The 18,845-nt window shown below is 47.9% G+C and overlaps 1 protein-coding gene across 2 annotated transcripts in view; it reads right to left on the bottom strand.

Moving 5' to 3' along the window:
• The window catches only part of WTIP (WT1 interacting protein), an 89,136-nt gene that overhangs the window by 21,661 nt on the left and 48,630 nt on the right, over positions 1-18,845 (bottom strand). The window contains exon 3 of one of the 2 annotated variants that reach the window (XM_030227643.2): positions 8,102-8,169. The exons of the other annotated variant lie outside the window; for it this stretch is intronic. Within the exon in view, the coding sequence (XP_030083503.2) occupies positions 8,102-8,169 (68 nt within the window). The remainder of the gene's footprint in view (positions 1-8,101; positions 8,170-18,845) is intronic. 2 annotated transcript variants of the gene reach the window in all.

Here is an 18,845-nt window from a genome sequence, read left to right as displayed (position 1 = left end):
CCCACCAAGGCTACTTGCTGTGTGATTAATTAGGAGCCACTAATGATTTTCTTACCTAGATCTTCCTTATACAAACTCCTGTGGGAGCATCACAGTGATAATGATCAAGAAAATGGCTGAATCAACAGTTTTACCTGTGCATCATATTACAGAGCCCAACATTTACTGACTTGATTCACACTGTAGAGCTTCACACTGCACAGGGCTGAACTCTGCTGCAGGTTGTTTGCTGTCACTGCTCCCATCTACTGCATACACTGTAAGAAACTGTTCACACAAGAACCTATCTTCCTGGAACAAAAATTATCTGGGTTTTATTCAAAACAGTTGTTGAGAGATTTCAATTCAGAACATAAGAGCAGCTAATACCAACGTTTATTACCAAAGTGGAAACATGTCACTTTCTCACATGGGTCTTTTTCTAACCCTCCCAAAGAAAAAAATTAATGCTGTCTGCTTCCAAGGGTTTGGCAGGAGTTAAGACATAATTAGAAAGAGCTCTAGTTCTTTTAAGTGTACTTCAGTTATTGTAATTTACTTTTCAATGGAATATTAAAAAAAATGGATAGTCTGACTATTTGGATCACCATCTCAAGAGGAAAGAGTGGAGTGATTATCTGGCATGAAACCAGCTGGAGCTGGTAACAGGCTCTTCCAACATTCCACCAGCAAATGCAACACATGGGAGAGTTACAAAAGGTAGCCAGTAGTGATACATCTCAGAAATAATAATTGCCTCTCCTTGTCTCCTTTGCCATGTCCCAGAGAGTGATTCCTCCATCTCATTTAACAACCTGCAGCCCAGCTCAGGAAAGGCTGAGCACAGACCTTACTCACACTCTGAAATTTCACTGTTCCACTGTTTCTGTGTTATCACCTGGGCCTAGGTACCACCTGGGTATTGCTCTTTCATAAACCTGAGATGTCTCAGGACTCCAGCTGGTTTCTCTTGTGGCCCCAGGGCTGCCCTGTGAGCTTTGTGGTGAGTCCTGCACCCTCAGCTTCCCTCCTTGTTTATGGGCTCCAGCTTTGAAACTTTGTCCTCTGGAGAGAATCCTCAGGAGAAAATCCAGATGCCCCCTGCAGACAGTGGGACTTCTGCCACCAGCTTCAATGGACTTGAAACTTCTTGATCCGGGATACAGCACCCCGGAGCTGTGTTGCAATAAGAGGCAAACCCAAACTGTCAGCTCTAGACACTCTTCACACTGATTCACATCCAAGTCCAAAGTGCAGAGGCAGACCAATATTTGACCAATATCCCTGCACAGTATGAAACTTGAATTTTAAGGCCATCTGTAGGTTTGACCCAATGCTTCAATTCAGAATACCCCAATTAATCATCATTACTGTCAAACTCATTTATAAAATACACCCAGAACCACTGGCATATTACAAACTTAGGGAAAACTAAGGAAGAAAATTCTCCAAATTTTTTTGGCAGGGAGGGGCTGGAGCAAGAGATACACAAGCAGCACCAGGACTGCAGTCCCTCGTGCCCCCACCAGGGACAGTCTGCCTTTATAACTGTCTGCCTTTGTCTTCAGTGACAGCAAGGCTGACTCTGGAACCTTCTGTCCCAGCCTAGAGCAACCAGCACCTTGAGAACACTCAGACTTCCTTATGCTTCTGTACACCAGGAATATTGCAGCCAATCCCTTTCTAAGCTTCGATCCCATCATTCTTTAAACATATCAATAAACTCCCATGTCTGTCTGTCTCAGTCTGTCTGTTCTCAACACAAGACCCTCCCAGTTATCTAGAACTCCATGTGCTCTGTGATTCCCATCAGACAGGAAATGGACACAAGCTGCAACTTCAATCATTCACCTTTTCAACTGAGTCTTTTTTTTTCTAAGAGTCTCACTTAGCAGGAATGGGCTCTCTGGCTAATGCACCAGTCCCAGGGCTCCCTCCCAAGGGGGACTTCCAAACATTTATAGGCACTGAGATGGAAAATCAAACCTCTGACTCCAGCTGACACCAGCTTCCATTACACTAAATAAAAATTATCTTCTGAGAGCCCCAGCAAGTGGGACAGGCCATTTCCCACACTGCCAGGCCTGGAAAACAGCATGTGCACAAACTGAGAAGAAAAGCCTCATTAGTATTAATATTTACATTGTAGCCATGCCCAGGGGCCCTGGCTGGGGTAAGGGTCTTGCTGTGTTTGGTGCTCCAGGAGATGAAGGTGCAAGCCCTGCTCTGATGAGCTGCCTATCACTCAGCTGCTCCTGAGTGAGATCCTGTCCCTTCCCCAGGAAAGGCTGAGCATTTCCATTTCCCACCTGCCTCCTGCTCCTGCACACCCTGACAACTTCTGCATTTCTAACATCACTGTGACATTTACAGCTGTGGATGTGAGACAAGGCCCTCTGTGTCCTCTGTAGCCAAATTCTGCACTGCAGAGACCAGGAAAAAGAAGTGTCCTGGCTGGGGACCATTGGCTGGGGCAGGGGAGAAAGGGATCCAGAGCCCCACCAGACTGGATGGAGAGGAGGAGGAAGGCTGGAGAGAGACTGCAGGGCTGCAAGGGCTCTGCTGGGGCTTTGGGCTGCTTGCCCTCCTCCTGCCCCAGCCCTCTGGGGCTGGGCACCCTCCTGGGCAGGGCAGGGAGAGGACACCCAAAGGCTCCTGCAGGTCTGCAGTGCACTGAGTCTCTTTATGGCTGCCATGTGCAACACGAAGCTTTTAGAGCCTTTCTCTTTGAGGATTTATGGGCAGAGTTCCTCCAGTCTTACTCACTGAAATGGATGAACAGCTCTAGATCAAACTTTCAACAGCTAATGACAGCAAAGTCAGCCAGAGGCAAAATCCTAGCACAAAGAAGTTCGGCCTAAATGATTAAATTTGGCAAAGTTTTAAGACAGTGAAAGAGAAAATCTTACAAGGGGAAGTTTCAGATGACCTTACAGCAGTGCACTGCAGCCTGTGGTGTCTGTAATAGGTTATTTCCAGAGCATCTGAGCCTCTTCCAGTAGTGCATTAAGCAATGGAATTAACATCTGTCACGAGGTTCATTTTCCCTCTCATCTCCTCCCTCGAGGGAAATTCTCTCATTTCTTAACCTCTACTGGACCCCCACTCAATAATGTTCATTACCTCAAGAGAAGAAGGGAAAGCCTATCAAAGGGAGGGAAAAAAAGCAAAGAGATAGATAGCAGATCTAAGATTCAGGCTGCTCTGGTGACATTTTTAAAATGTTTTTTGCCAAGCAAAACAGTGTTTAAAAAAAAATTCTTTACATGATATTTAAGCATAGAAAAGGAAAGACAAATTAAAATTATTTTTCCTTCACCCATGATTATGCAGCAATTTATCAACAAAATGAAACACAAACATCTGACTGGGATTATTTATTATACAGTAAGGCATTTATTTTTTGTTCACTTCACCAGGAACAGTGTCTCTGTTATGGCTAGTTAGCCATCTGTGTCCAAAGAGCTTTCAGGAAAGGATTAAAGTGTCATTTGTTTTATTTCCTTTCATGAAATAACAGCTCCTAACAGGGCTGGGGCAAGACTTGGGTATTGCTGGACTTGTTACTTTAAGGTGGCATTTAAAGGAGTAACTGGATCTTCCTCAGAGCTAAAGCAAAGCATGTGAAGTGTGGGGGGTTGGTTTTGTTCTTTTTGCTCCTCACACATGCAGTATCCTCCTGGAAATGGCACAGATCAGGCAATCTCTTAGGCAGAAGTGGAATTATCTGTGTATTTATTTTTTTTAAATCTGATTCATTCACTTCCTTCAATTAGCCCATAAGGCTTTAAGCTCTGAGAGAATGTGCAGCTAATCAGGGCTGGCAGCAGGAGGCTGACAAAAGTAACCCAGGGGGGCAGAGGTGTTCCAGGTGCTCCAGCTGCAGGGGATTCCCAGCCATCCACTCCCGGCCCCACAGAAGGCAGGACCGTGGCATCCCCTGCCCACCTACAACTGCACAAGTGGGGAAAAAACTTCTGACATTTCTTCCCTGCAAAGACAGAGCAAAAGAAACCAGCTGGTGTGGAGAAAGTGCCCTCAGTAGGAGCAAAACACTCTTTGCCAGGAGGATGTACCTCGAGACCTGGCAGGGGCAGTGTGGGGTGTCCTGGGGCAGCCTCCCAGAGCTCACCAGGAGCACCAGTGGGAGAGACAGCTGCTCACTTTGAAAACTGAAAAAGGTTTATTAAACCTTGACAAAATTACAACAAAAGGAGTACACAGGGAAAAAGCTGCAGCACTGGGAACTCTCCTCGTGCACACCACGTGGCCGGTTCACCTTCGAGATGGAGCTCAGGGGCTGCATCAGCCAGCCCTGGCCCCTCCAGAGTCTGTCACTCAGCTCTTCTTTGCCATTTATCAGTGCAGACTGCTTTGTAACTGGATTGGAGGGCAGGGGTTGCCATGCCCACCCCCTGAGCACCCCCTGAGCTTTTCCATCCCACCTGCCCCAGGTAAGGGACACCTGTGCAGCTTCTTTTACCTGTCCTGGACAGCCCAGACTGTCTGATGGCAACAGTACAGGGGGAAAAGGGAACTGTGGGGAGAACAGAGGGCATCTAAACTACAACAACATAACTGAACATCACTAAAGCTTCTCTAATATTTACACAATAGTTATCCCTTAATTGGGAGAGCCAATCATCTCATGATCCATCTCTAACACAGCACCAGCTCACCCCTGGCCTGTGCCCACAAATCAAAAGCCCTTTTCCAAGAGAGGGGCACCTTTGGAAAGGCTGATGCCAGCAGCCCCCAACTGATGCTTTGGAAGCACTGGGCAGCCAAAAATCTCAGGGGCTCTCTGTGCTTCAAGTGACAACTGTGCCCTGCTCAAATGCCACCTGCATGGGAGCCATGGCAGAAGAGAAGAGAAAAGAGAGAAGAGAGAAGAGAGAGAGTAGAGAGAGAGTAGAGAGAGAGAAGAGAGAGAGAAGAGAAAGAGAAGGGAAAGAGAAAAGAGGAAGAGACCCCTGGAGCAGTTGGACCCAGCACTGGCTGGACCTCGAGGGGGACATTTCAGCCAAGGAGGGCTCTTCCAAGAGGCAAACATCTGAAAGGATTGGAAAATGGGTCTTTCCAAGGTCTTGGCTTCAGAGACCACAGGTGACACTGCAGTGAATTCCACATCCCACCTCTGATTGAGTGGAAGAGCTGATTAGTCAGGAGTGAGTGGTAGTTAAAGAACCAGGTATCCCATCTGAGCCACTGACTGCAGCTCTGGAGACTGCTCCAGCACAGCAAAATGTGCTATTGCAGGAGAAATAAAACACTGACATCTATAGGATGTTCAATATTTCTAGCAGCTACAGTGGGAAGAAACCCATAAATAATATCCATTCTTCACTAAAATTTTCTGCATTTGTTCACTTCAAGAGCCATTTCAGCTTTTCTGCCCAACACTGTGCAGGTGCCACTCACTGCAGACCCAAAATCATTGTGGACACACCCAGTGTGCCTGCAGGGGTGACAGGGAAGGAGCACCTGCAGCACATGAATGGGATCAGCAGAGGCAGCACTGGGGTGACAGAGCTCTGCAGGGATGACAGCCCTTCCTGGCAAGGGGACAGCCTCTCCTCCAGGCACCAGGGAGGCTCCAGGTGCCACCACCTCTGTCCCCCACTGACAGGACAGCAGCTTCCCCTCTCACTGGGAGGCACAAGAGGGGCTCATCCAGGCACTGCTGCCTTGGTGGCACCGTGAGCAAGGGAGCATCTCAGTCTGAGCCTGGGGATCCCTGGAAGGATCTGGAGTCACACACAGCCTCTGGTCTCCTGGCTGTCACCAGTGCCCTGAGGGACAGCACTGCACTAACCCTTGCCATGTTTGAAATAACCTGTCACAGGCTGTGGGGCTGCAAGTGCACAGAGCTGTGACCCCACTCCCAGGCCAACAGGAGCATCTGCATCTCCAGATCAATTCCCAGACAAGCAAAGGCCAAGAAAGAGGAAGGACACCATGGCAGGCTGTACTTTCCTAGCAGCAATACAATTACAATGCAGTTAGACTGGATCTGTTTACATTCCCAAACTGAAATAATCTTTTTCTTATCCCCCTGCCCTGATTTCCCTAACATTGCACTACCTGGTGAGCAGGGAATCCTGCTGCACTCTAAGGGAGCTGCAAAGAACTGGAGTCATGCTGGAGACTGAAATTCTCAGTTATACAGTAAAAAGGCATTTCATTTTCTGCTTTGGACTGAAAATGCCTCTTCTTAGACAGGACTGGGTTTCCAGTGTTCAAGAGGAAGACCTGGGAAGATGAAGTAGTTAAAATAATTTCCTCTTTAATGGCTATTTTACAGCCTGTTTCCTTTCAGCTTTGAGAACAGCTTTGTGCTTTCCCTGGTCACAGAACTCTAAAACAGGCAAGGTTGTTTGATTTCATTAGTGATACCATGCCATTCCTAGGATTCTTGCTATGACATTTGCTCAGGGGAGCTGAGAGAAGATGCAGCTACTCCCTGAGCTGCAGCAAGATTACCACAAGCAGGGATCACATCAGAGTTTGGTTTCTTTGCTGACTTACAGAGTGTCCCTTCATCTGCTTCTCCCCCATCCCTCTGCTACTGGGAGTCTGCTAAAACACACCTGTGGGAAGTCTGGGCTTTAAAATCTGTGCCTTTAATGTCCCAACAGTTCCCTAACCTGCAGAAAGTTTATTCCTATCAGGTCTTTAATCTCAGCTTTCCTGGGAAAATCTCTGCAAGTATCTTCCTTCAGAAACCCACTACAGAACATGCCTGAACTAAAGAGTTTTCCCCCCACCCCATGAAAACTGAATGTTCTCCAAAAGATTAAGATTTTTAGATTTAAAATTCTTGTGTTTAGGCTGAAATTACAAGCTAATAACAACAATCATGTCATTAAGTCTGGATGAAAGGTTTTGATCATGGGGAAAGCACATTCCAACACAGTTCAAATGAAAAATCTCCAAGGTTTGAGCCCCTCCCTCTCACACTCCATCTCCTCTCCCCCTCCCTGTGCTTCTGCAGAAGCACAGTAAAGAAAGAGCTGAAAAAAAAAAACAAGGAAGAGAAAAGAATTTTCTCTCCTGAATGCAAGCAAAACAAGAACAAGTTTCAATTATAACAAGATACTTATTTTCTGCACAAAACACGTTTTGGTTTCTTCCCCAACAGGCTCCAGCTCACAGTAAAGGTGTAACACACAAAGGCAAATATAATTTATATCTTAGGAATTTCCATGATTTTTATAGATTGCATTGATGAGAAATGTATTTGTATACTTTGAACTGCCAGTAACAACTTTATTGTGGGATATACTTTGAATAATTCCTTTGCAAACAGCATGATTTACATTCATTAGAAATGGAAAGTCGTTCTGGAAGACCCAAGCTTCCAAATTAATGGTATTTCAATAAATAAGGTGGCATAAATTCAACATACTGATTGTCCAATTCATCTTCCTCTAAGCTAAAATATATCATTGCTCTCTAACTGCAATTCCCAGCCATGGCATCCTCTTCATCTTAATTCTAAATGGTCTGCACTTATCAAATCATTGGTGGTGCACTGCATAATTCTCACCCTTAATTGCATGAATATTTTATTTTTGGAACAACACAGCTCAGCAACAGGCTTCATTTTTCCTTTCCTGACTGAGTGTCTATTAAAGAAAAGCCTTCACAAAAGCTCTGTGAGCAGGGAGAAAACCTGAGCTGCCCCTCCATGGCCAGCAGCTCCCAGTAACCCCAAGGCAGCCCCAGAGCTGTGAGCAGAGCATGATCAAAGTGTGCCCCAGCAAAGCAATGCACAGCCCTGACCCAGCACAAAGCTCTCCCTCCTCTGAGCACTGCTGTTCCCCAGGTGTTTGACTTCCAGCTCAGCCTTGGCAGGAGAGTCTCTGGGGCTGCAATTCAAGTCCCAAGCCTGAGCAGCTCCAGGGTTTATTCTCATGTTTTACACTTGTGATGGCTTATGGACAGTCATGTTCTTGGTTTTACAGCCGCCACCTCAAACCAAGGAGTCAGTGGCAGATGCTTCCCCATTCCACCACTGCCAGGAGGCCCCACATCATCAACTGTCTCTCAAAGCAAACAAGCCAACATAAAAGAACAGTTTGCTTTAGAAAGAAAAAAAAATGCCTGAAATCTTACTTACTAGGAAGTCTTCTTCACAGTACACCTTGCCATTGACATTGTAGAATGCTTTCCCTCGTAGTCTTCTCCCTGTTAAAGCACAGGACCATCAGAATTTTGGTTTTCATCCTCAAACCCAGGGGTTCAGGATGCAAAGTGAAAAGCAGACCCCCTGTACCTGTCTGTGGGGTCTGCTCCTGGCCCCTCTCTTCCCTGGAGGGCTCATCCAGAGCCAGGGCTGAGGATCAGGCTCTTGGCTCTATCTGGCCTGACCAAATCAGGTACCAAACCTTGCCTTAGGTACTACTAAATGTTACCTTTGAGTGCAGGTTATGGAACCCAGCTGATAACAATTCCTGAAAAACTTGCAATCCAAGCTCAAAATTGATTTGGGGGAAAAGGCTCCTTTGCAAATTGAGACAATTTTCTTGGCAGGTAAAATCCCAGCAGGCTCACATCCCCTGCAATCAGCAGCAGCAGAGTTTGTCTCCAAAGGACTACATAAAGGACACTGCATATGGATGCTCCTGCCACCCTCAAAAATATTAATAATCAACACTACAGCAGCTCCCTGCAACACTAAAGCAGTAGAAGGCACACGTGACGGAGGGAAGGACAGTAAAATCACATAGAAAACAAGAGATTTTGTGTTCAAGTTTTGACATTTGGCATTTCATTAGCCCATGTGGAACTCGACTGACAAAGCCTGAGACAGTCATTAACTGGTGGCTCCCTCTGACTGACAAAGCCTCCTGGAGGGTTTGACATCACCCATCTCCTGGAGGGTTTGACATCACCCATCTCCTGGAGGGTTTGACATCACCCATCTCCTGGAAGGGTTTGACATCACCCAACTCCTGGAGGGTTTGACATCACCCATCTCCATTCAGGGTTTGACATCACCCATCTCCTGGAAGGGTTTGACATCACCCATCTCCATGGAGGGTTTGAACATCACCCATTTTCATGGAGGGTTTGACATCACCCATCTCCATTCAGGGTTTAAACATCACCCATCACCTGGAAGGGTTTGACATCACCCATCTCCTGGAAGGGTTTGACATCACCCATCTCCTGGAGGGTTTGTTGCCCAGGGCCTGCACTCTGAGCCAGTTCACAGGGGCAGGAGTGCTCCCCAGGGTTTCCATAAACAATGCTGAGGAAAATATGATTGATTTTCAGTGTTTGGAAGTGCTTTTTACACATTGCCAGTGTGATGTGATCCTGGGAAACAGCGTGTGGCACAAAGGGGCTGGGAGCTGGGCTGATGCTTTTGGGAAATCACATGCTGCATGTGGCTGTCTGGTGGTTTTACTGTCGTGGCTGAGGGAAATGCTTCTTTTGTGTGCACATTCTTGGGCTGTGGATCTCACGGGCTGCTGTCTCCATACTGCTGGTAGGTGGAGCCTGCCCTTGTTTGTCTTTCCAGCTGTCCTGTGGCTCTGGTGGGGACCAGGACCCTGGTGATGTGGGCGATGTGCTCATCCCCTCCAAGAGTCTCAGGTAAAACGGGGCCATCCCTGAACAAGGCACAGGGCTGGGACAGCAATCAGGGGACCCTGGGGCCTCTCTCAACTGATGCAGGAGCAACCACATCTAGCTCTTCCCTCCTGCTTGTCAAAGCTGTTTTTAAAACTCTCTAGGGAAAGGCAAAGTACATGGAATGAGAGGAAAAATGGGAAGAGGACAGAATGGCTTTGTAAAGGACATGTTGTCTCTGTCAGATGCAGGCTTGGCACACAACTTGTGTTTAGCTGGTGGAGATGAAGTGCCTTGGATGTGCTGGAGCAGCTCTTTCCCTGTGCTAACCTGGAACTGGGTATTTGCTGCAGGGGAAGGAGCAGTGCCCCTCAGCCCAGCACACACCCACCGTGCTGAGAAAGCAGCAGGAGTAATCAGGGACAAATCCCAGCACTGGCTGCTGAGGGATCTCTGCAGGAGAGCAAGGTGCCAGTGCAGGGAGGCTCAGCATCTCCTGAGCACTGCAGAAGGGGCAGGAGGACATGCCACTCTGTAGCCCAGCCTGCCAGTGCTGAGGTTGGTAGGAATGGCACAAATTCTGCTCCTGTTCTTCCCTTGGCACAGCATGAGCCAGTGGGGTCAGTGCTTTCCTGGACTGGGGTGGAGGGGGAAGCCTCTGATCCAAACCAAGAAGGCAAAGCCAGTGCTCTGGAGTGCCTCAGACACATCAGGCCTCACCTGCCCTGCCTGGCCCCACTGTGAGTGTCCCCAGCAGCCCTGCACTGCTGGGATCCCTGCCCAGCACACAGAGCTGCTCTCCCTGCCCTACACCTGCCACCTCTGCACTCCCAGCACAACACCTTTCAAAACTGAGGGAAAATACCATTTCCCCCACTTTTCAGCTGAAAAAAACAAGAGACCTATTAGGGAACTGACTTGCCTAAACTCATAAAGCAGGCAAGCAGCTTGCTCACATGATAATGACTATTGCTAGCAGTGATTAATAAGATTGACAGGCCTTTTCCCTTAGAAGAATTTAATTCAGGGACTGTACAATAATTATCTCACAAACAAGAAACAGCAAGTTATCACTCAAACAACCATGGGTGCCTATATTGGCTTCTACATTCTGCATTTTAGAAATAAAGGCAAAAGTGTACATTCCACTGCCCTCTGGAAGGGCTGACAGCACTGACCATGGGCAGACACCACCCTCGAGTGCTTGGGCATCAAGTGCAAACTGCAGCCAGGAGGGAAGTGCTGGCAATTGCAGCCAGGGGACAGGAATCCCCAGGAGAGGCAGTGCTGGTGTCCCCAGCCCCAGGGCAGCAGGGTGGGTGCAACACCTCAGTGCTGGGATGTTGGAATGTTGGGATGTTGAGACATTGGGATGTTGGGACGTTGGGGTGTTGGAATGTTGGGACATTGGGATGTTGGGACTTTGGGATGTTGGGGTGTTGGGAGGTAGGAATGTTGCGATGTTGAGACAATGTTGGGATGCTGGGATGTTGGGACCTTGGGACGTTGGGATGTTGGGGTGTTGGAATGTTGGGATGTTGAGACATTGGGATGTTGGGATGCCTGCCCTGAGCTCCAGGTGCTGCACAAGGGGCTTCACCTCTCAAGGTCCTGAAGCACCTGGGGATCCTGCACAGCACCAGCCTGTTCTGTGTAACTGTAACCTGTTCCTGTCAATTAGGCAGAAATTACGAGTTACCCCCCGTGAAGTTCCTTTGGCCAGCTGAGCCAAGCACCTGGCCAGCCAGGGAAGGTGACATCACCCGGCCCACTGGCGCACAGGCCCTGCTGCTTGGCTTTCCTTTGATTGACTGTGTCTAGCCAAGCCTGGTTACTATTTGCTTTCATAATATTTAAACAAAAAAAGTCAAGAGCTTCTGACAAAACTTGATGCAACTTGCCTACAGCTCATTAGAATGACAAGGAGCAGCCCAGCGCAGAGTTCACGGGGTGGGGTTTCACAAACCCTGCCCTTGCTGGCCCCTCCTGCTGGATTCCCACCTTGGCTGCCCTGTCAGACCAGTTTGCAGCAGCAGAGCAGGGAATGCACAGGGGGAGCCCCCAGCTACCAGCAGCAGCTCCTGGGGGGAAGCCCCTTCTCCCCCGAGTGCTCTTCAGCCTTGCTTCCCCACAGAACACAAAGGTTTTGCTCTGCCAGTGACAAACCAGCAGCTCCCATTTCCTGACAGCCCCACCTTGCACCAGGCTAAGGGATTCCACCACCTCGGGTGGGAGGCAGAGACCTCCCAAACACTCCAGCAAACATCACCAGATAATCTAGCAGATAATGAAATGAAAGCTAGAAATGACTCTATCCCAAGGACCGACCACAACTGGTGATTGCAACCAACGTGACAAACATCCAAAAGAATGCAGGTTTGTGGAATTCTTAAAAAAAAAATACATCAAAGCAGAACCATCTCTAAGTGTCTAACAGTGGTTTGGACATTTAACCAGTTTATAAGTCTCTGTTATATAAGTGTATCAATTACTTCCTGCACAATTTTTATCTCCTACATGTCATAAACTAAAAGGAAGGAATGGGAGAGCTGCTCCTTTATCAAAAGAACAATTCAAAGGCGGCTTGCAAAAGGAAAAATGACCTCCAGCTAACACAGGCTGTCCACAAGTGTTCTCCCCAGTCTCCACAATGCTTTGCTGGGTGCTGAAAACACCAGCCAGGAAGCCAAGACAGAGTAAAAACTTTTTCCCAATGCTGTTTCAAATGCTGCTCCAGGACTCCACGGAACAAAATGTGAGTGAGCCCTGGTTTTACAGTCTAGGGGACATGGCCCAACAGAGCACTGGGAGTGTCCTGCCCCCTCCCCTTTAGCCTGGGAAGCATCTTCTGAGCCCTCCCTGCTGCTGGCCCTGAGTATTTGCCTGTGGGGAGGTCAGTTTATCAATCACAGCCTGCAGTGGGAGATCTCCTGTCTCACACAGGACGGATGCAACCGGATCAGGGGCTGCCACCCCCCGGCTGCTGTAAGACAGGAGATAGGAATGTCTCACTGTCACAGCACGGTTATTAGACCTAATTACTGTTTGCAGCATGCTTTGAAGTTGAAAAGTGCCAAGCATTATTATAATATTCTAAGTACTTTGATGATTGAAAACACACAACCCCTTGGTAATCGTGATTTAGTAGCACTGTAGAGTAAGCAAGTTCATGTGAGAAGTTGCATTGTCTCCGTGCCTGACGCTGCTCAAACTCAAACAGCTCCCCTCTGACATCATGGGAATGCTGCAGCCCCAGCCCTGCCTCCCAGATAATGCCTGCTGCATCCCAGAGATTGCCAGCGTGCTGAACAACCCACAGCAGAGCCCCCCTCACCACCACCTCCGTGGTATTCCCCATAGCCATGTGCCTCTTTTAACTCCATGTGGGAAAGCCTCAGTGTTAGAGGGACAAAGAGTGAAGTGACTAACCTTGTCCTGTTATTCCTAATGTCACAGCTGTGTGGAACAGGGACACTATTTTAGCCACAAAATGTAATTAAACCTTCCCATATGGAGTGCAATCCAGAGTTCAGTTGTAGGTATCAGTGCTAAAGATAGGAAATTCATTAAAGCAGAGCTAATTAACAGTCTGAACAGCCCAAGTTAACACTGTGGAATATCACTTCAGAGGCTGCCATTCCTGTTGGCTGGGGACACGGCTGTGCAGCAGAGAGGTGGTGCAGGCAGGGTGGCTGTCCCTGCCCTGCACAGCTCCAGGGCCCTGCCAGAGCCCCCAGCGTGGCCATGCCCGGCTCCTGCTGGCCAAAGGGCACCCAGGAGCTCCTGACTTGTCTCACAGCAGCAAGACAGACTCACAGCATCCTTCTTTAACAGCCCTTTCTGGAGGAAAAAGAAAAAAAAATCATCTCACATTGCTTCTCTCCTTGAGATTGTTCCTCCTTCCTACTTGATGAGCTATCAGTGCTAAGGCTGATGGGGACAGGCAGTGAGATCTCTGTGCCCTGGGAGTTCTGGCCCATGACTTGCTCAGCTTGCTGAGCGTGGCAGCCCGAGATCTTCATGCCTGGCTGACCAAAGAACTGAGCCTGTTTTAGTTAGCAATATTAACCATGGACCTAATTGCTCGTTAACTGCTTCAGATGCCATCTCTGCAGTGACTGATGTGACACCAGCACCAGGACTTGTCTCATCCCAGCACCTTAAGTGACAGTCTCCCAAAGCCTTCAGACTACAGTGACATGCAAACACACACACACAGAGGATTAATGCACAACATTTGCTCAAGTATTTCCCTTAGCAGTGAAGGAAAACTCCCATGCACTGCCCAAAGCCCCAAGCAGGTGGAATGAGACCCAAGGTGGCTGGAGCTGAGCAAATGCTGCTGCCTGCCCACTGCCCACCTTGCCAGGCTCTCCATCACTGCTCAATGAAATGGAAACTTTCACCTGGCCAAACCTGGCTTTTGTTTTGCAAAACACCCCGGCTCTTGGTCTGGAGCTGCTTGGATTCTGAGCTCTCTGTGGTGCACCATGGGCTGCCCACACTCCCAAAGGCACTCTCCCAGCCCAGGGTCCTGCCCACAGCAGCATCACCATGGGAACCACTGCCCACCAACCTCTGGCACACCTGCAGCTTCTCTTGGCATGCCAGCAGTGACTGTCCCTCTGCCCTGGGTGACACCCCCTGATGGTGAGGAACTGGGATACACAGAACTCAAAAGCTGAAGGGCAAGTGGAAACTCCAGAACCCAAACCAGTTCTCCATAAACCTCTAGGCTGGACAGCTACTATTTCTGAACAGTGGAAGCTAAATTTTAAGTCACCAGATGAGTCCAGGAGCTGAAACTTCAAGAGAAATACCAAGTTTTACAAAAACAATAAATAATTGAAAACATTAAGTAATAACAAGCCACCCCTGCTACCTCCTCTGCCCAGGCACCTCTGGCTAAAACAGGAGCAGAATTTCACCCAGGAGAGTTGTTTCCTTTTCAGCAGTAGAGGAGGTTTGCCTGCCTAGGAACTGAAGATGTGCCAGAAGAAAACAAGAGCTTCTAATACTTTTTCTCTATTTGTTGCCATTCCTCCTTTACTCCCACGTGAGTTTGGGCCTGCAGTTCCCCATCCCTCCCTCTGCCTTGCACAGAGCTTTCCTTCCCCGGGGTTTTTGCCCCTCCACCCACTGTGAGCAGGGCAAACTGAGGCTGCTTTAGCTCTCAATTTCTGTTAATTAAATTTTTCTCCTCGGGCTCCTGCAGTGGACTCACACAAAGCCACCAAGCACAAGCCCTCCGTGCAGGGGTCCCGTGGTGAAGCTGCCACCCCAGCCAGGGTGCCAGGAGGGGACTGAGCTCCAGCCCAGCCCCTGGGCTTGGAGACATTTCCATCCCCCACTGCCACGGCCCCCTCCCCTCCTCATAATGCTCAGGCTTTGTGAAAGAAGGGGTGAATTTCTAGGGTTTTCAGAGGTTTTAAGATAGGGGAAGAAAAAAAATCAATGCCAAATTCCTTTGAATAGAAGATACTGCATGTTGGCAGAAGCCACTTTTCACAGACTCCAGCCGTTTGAAATCTGAAACACTAAAAAGTGGCTACTGTGGATGTGCTGTATTCTTCTTTTCAAAGCAATCTGGCACACAGTTTTGCTCCCCTGTTCCAGGACCCAATCCTGCATTCCTTTCACGCTCAGACTCCCATTGACTTTAAGGAATGCAGGATTGGATCCTAAATGTGTGCTTTACTCACACAATAGCTCCTCATGGTTACAATCTATTGAGAAAGGCACACTTTAAAAACCATTTGGAATTGCAGGCTCATCCACCAGGCCAGAATGCCTGTAAAGATCTCCCATTATTTCAGGAAAAATGCTCAGTGTCTGGACTGCACACACACACACACTCACACGTTTTCCTGGTTTCAAGCTGCAGGCACAGCTTAGCTTGAGATGCATCAAAATATTTTGAGCACTGACCTGATAGCTCCCAAAGAAACCACGTGTAATTTTAGGTTTAAAAAAAAAGCAAAACTCCAGGGAAAGGAAAGGAAAAAAAAAAAAAAAGCCACCAAAGCAAACGTGTAAGCAGCTGAATCCTAAGGTCGGTTTTTCAGAGAACTTTTGTAAAAGCCTCTAAAGACCTGCACTGGCTAAGACAAAACAGAGCCTTGCACTGCTGTTTTTGAGGATGCTGTATATTGAGTTACAAGGCTATTACGATGCAAATCTCAAATGTACAAGCTTTTTACTCGGCCATAAACACAAAACAGTATACATTGTCCTTTCAGAAGAAAAGGTTTGCTGCTAAAATAGCAGAAGCCCTACGTAAATAACCAACATTCTTTCTGCCTGAGGTCACTGACTTGGCCTATTCAATTCCAGGCTAGTCTGGGATTTGACAATCTAAGCAGGGGAGAGGCCCTTTCCTTCTTTTCAAAAGAATGCTGGGATTTTATTTGAAATTTAAACTCTTGCAAACAAAAGGTGGCATCGTATGTTGGAGGCCTATGAAGGTGGAGTATAGGATGTGTATTGTTTTCTCCCTTTACATAGGTTCTTTCAGGAAAGAGTATTCAGAGTCTGTGAACAAATTCTAATAAAATATTATCATCAGGTAGGCAGGCATAGCAAGATATGAACACTTTAAAGAGAGCAGGAGGTTCAACTTCAAGAAATATTGTTGCAGAAAAAGCATAAAAATTGTTTAAAATTATAGTTTAAATTTTATTTTTAAATAAATTATTTTCAAATAATTAATTGGAAGCCATTCTCTATACTAATTCATATTTGCACACCAAAACTGAGCTTTTCAGTGTGAATTAACCGTGGCCACAAAGTCAGCATTCATTCTCCCTCTCTATCTCCTTGATCTGCCCTGGAAGGCAGATGGTAGTGAACTATTTTCCCTCCCAGTTACCAGCGCCCAGCTCTTACTGGGACTCTCACAAAAGCACACTCTGGTGCCCTACAAGTACCATCCATCTCCTCCTGGGCTGTTCTCCAGCCCCTGCCCCTCTGGCTGTGCCAAGCTGGGCTCACAGCTGTGCCCCAGCCCTGATATAACACAGCACCCATCACTCTGACCTGCCTGAGCCCCAGGGAACTCCAGACCCTCCTCTGCCCTTTACCTCAGCCTGCCACGATGACCAAGTGAAAAACTTCATTCTCTTCCCTGGGCTTTTGGCCAATGGCAGCCTGGAATGGAAGGGAAGAACTCTGTGCCCAGTAGGGGCTCCTCAACTGCATCCAGCCCTGCATCCCTGCATCTCTGCAACCCTGCATCCCTGCACTGCATTTCTGCTGGGACTCGTCCCAGCACAGCCCCCAGGGGCAGCTGGACACAGAGGGCACACTCTGGGCTGTGCAGGGCACACTCTGGGCTGTGCAGGGCACACTGAGCTGTGCAGGGCACATTTCTGCCCCAACCTCGCTGCATGACTGCAGCTGTCAGCCTCCAGCAGGATTCTGTAGATAGATAGCTAATATCTTTACTCTAGTGTGGAATTCTCTCTTCCTTTCTGTCTCCTCCTACTCTTGGGTCAGGTTTTTAACCAAAAGGTTGCCTAAAACTGCAGGGACAAGAAGCTCTCTGACCTCTGGCTCTCTGGCAAGATGTTCCTGTGCAGACTGTATTATAAACTTAGCAGATACTTCCAAGCTTCCATATAATTTGCTAAAGTTTAAATTGGCAGATGTTTCCTTTCTCTCCCACTTACATATTTATTCTATCCCATACCACCCATCAATTTCAGGGTTAACACATAAATTATTTCCACAGAGCTCTATCACAAGAACTTATGCTGAAAAAGGGTTTGCAAAAACATAAGCCAAGTATATATTTAAAATCAGAAATACAACTGCCTGCATTGATCTAACAGCTACTTTGGGTCCATATATTAACATATGTCTTAAAATATATTACTTAACAAGCCAGCAAGTGGCAACACAAGAAAATGTAAAATAAAGCTCCAAGTACTTCACTGTAATGTTTTTTCCCCCAGGGCTGGGTTTACAAACACAAGAAAACCCCCACCAAACTATGAGAGGCCTCCCCAGCACTCATCAAGCTGTGAGGGCAGGGGGTATAGCTCTTCCCCCAAGGTAGTTTCCACTCTGGGAAGCTTTCACCATTCCATCACAGCCTCTTGTCTGTTATCAGCAAAGAATTCCAGATTTCCAGCTGCTGCCTGTAAGCCAGGACTTAAAAGAGTCCTTGTGTTATCACACTATCCCAGGGTCCAAGTGCCAGCCCATTCTATGGCAGAGTAAATCCATCCCCAAACCCATCCAGCCCACTCCAGGCCAGCCCTCCAGGCAGGACACAGCCATTCAGCCTCCAGCAAGCACCACCAATGCCAGTAGCAAGGATCCCTCTGTCCTGGCATCCTGGCACCAGTCCTGGCCAAGAGGGGAAGTTCCTTGGGAAGGAGCACTACAGACAGGGCTCACACAGCTGCAGGGTTCCCAGGAATAACCTCTGAGCCTCCAGCAGCCAGCACTTAAGGCCTTCCTGCACCACAGGTTGCATCATAACTATTATGTTTAATAGCCTCACTGGGCCAATTCTTCCCAAATTTGTCTAATTTCTCTATGAGATCATTTATATTTTTGGCCTCTAAGCAGTCCCTGAGGCAGTCCCACCACTCTACTGTGCATTGTATGAACTGTTCCCTTTTTTGTTTTGAGCCTCTGCTGATCTCAAGCTTCTGTTGCATCCAGGAGAACACAGCAGCCCCTGCAGCCATCACCACCAGACTAAAGAGCTCTGCAAGACAAAGTCTGAAACTTCAGCTGCACCTGGCTATGAATGGGATGCAGGTCTCCAGCACAACTGGTGTTTTTATCTAGCAGCATTCTGAGACTCTGCTCAGGTCCTCCTTGTGCAACACAGGTGTGGGGACACAAATGGAACAGAGTCCCTGAATCAAAGTTCTCACTGTGTGATCTCCCTGAGGAACACAGGACCAACCTCCCGAGCTCTGCTCTGCCCCAAGGTCCTGAGCAGCCTTTGTGATGGGGTGAGCTGCTGAGAAACACAGGAGGCAATTCCTATGGGAATACAACCAAAAGAAGATGCTACTCTATTCCAGTGAGACTAAAGGAAGAAAAGAAGGAAGAAGGAAAAAAAGATGTTTGGTCCTTTGTCATGTGGACATTTGGAGCAGGGTAAGAACCTGCTGGAGGCTCCACCTGACAACCAGCAAAGGCTGGGTGAGGGTGTTGGACTGAGGGCACTGCAGACCCCTCACCACTGCTACCAGGCTCTTTCCTGCAAGTCACTGTTCTCCTTTCAAGTTCAGCCTCAACTAAAAGTCCCAGCTTAGCCAGGCTCTGAA

The sequence above is a fragment of the Serinus canaria genome, chromosome 11, assembly GCF_022539315.1.
Source record: "Serinus canaria isolate serCan28SL12 chromosome 11, serCan2020, whole genome shotgun sequence".
Lineage (NCBI taxonomy): Eukaryota > Metazoa > Chordata > Aves > Passeriformes > Fringillidae > Serinus > Serinus canaria.
Note: the sequence above shows the minus strand (reverse complement) of the source record. Positions and strands in the feature narration are given on the sequence as shown.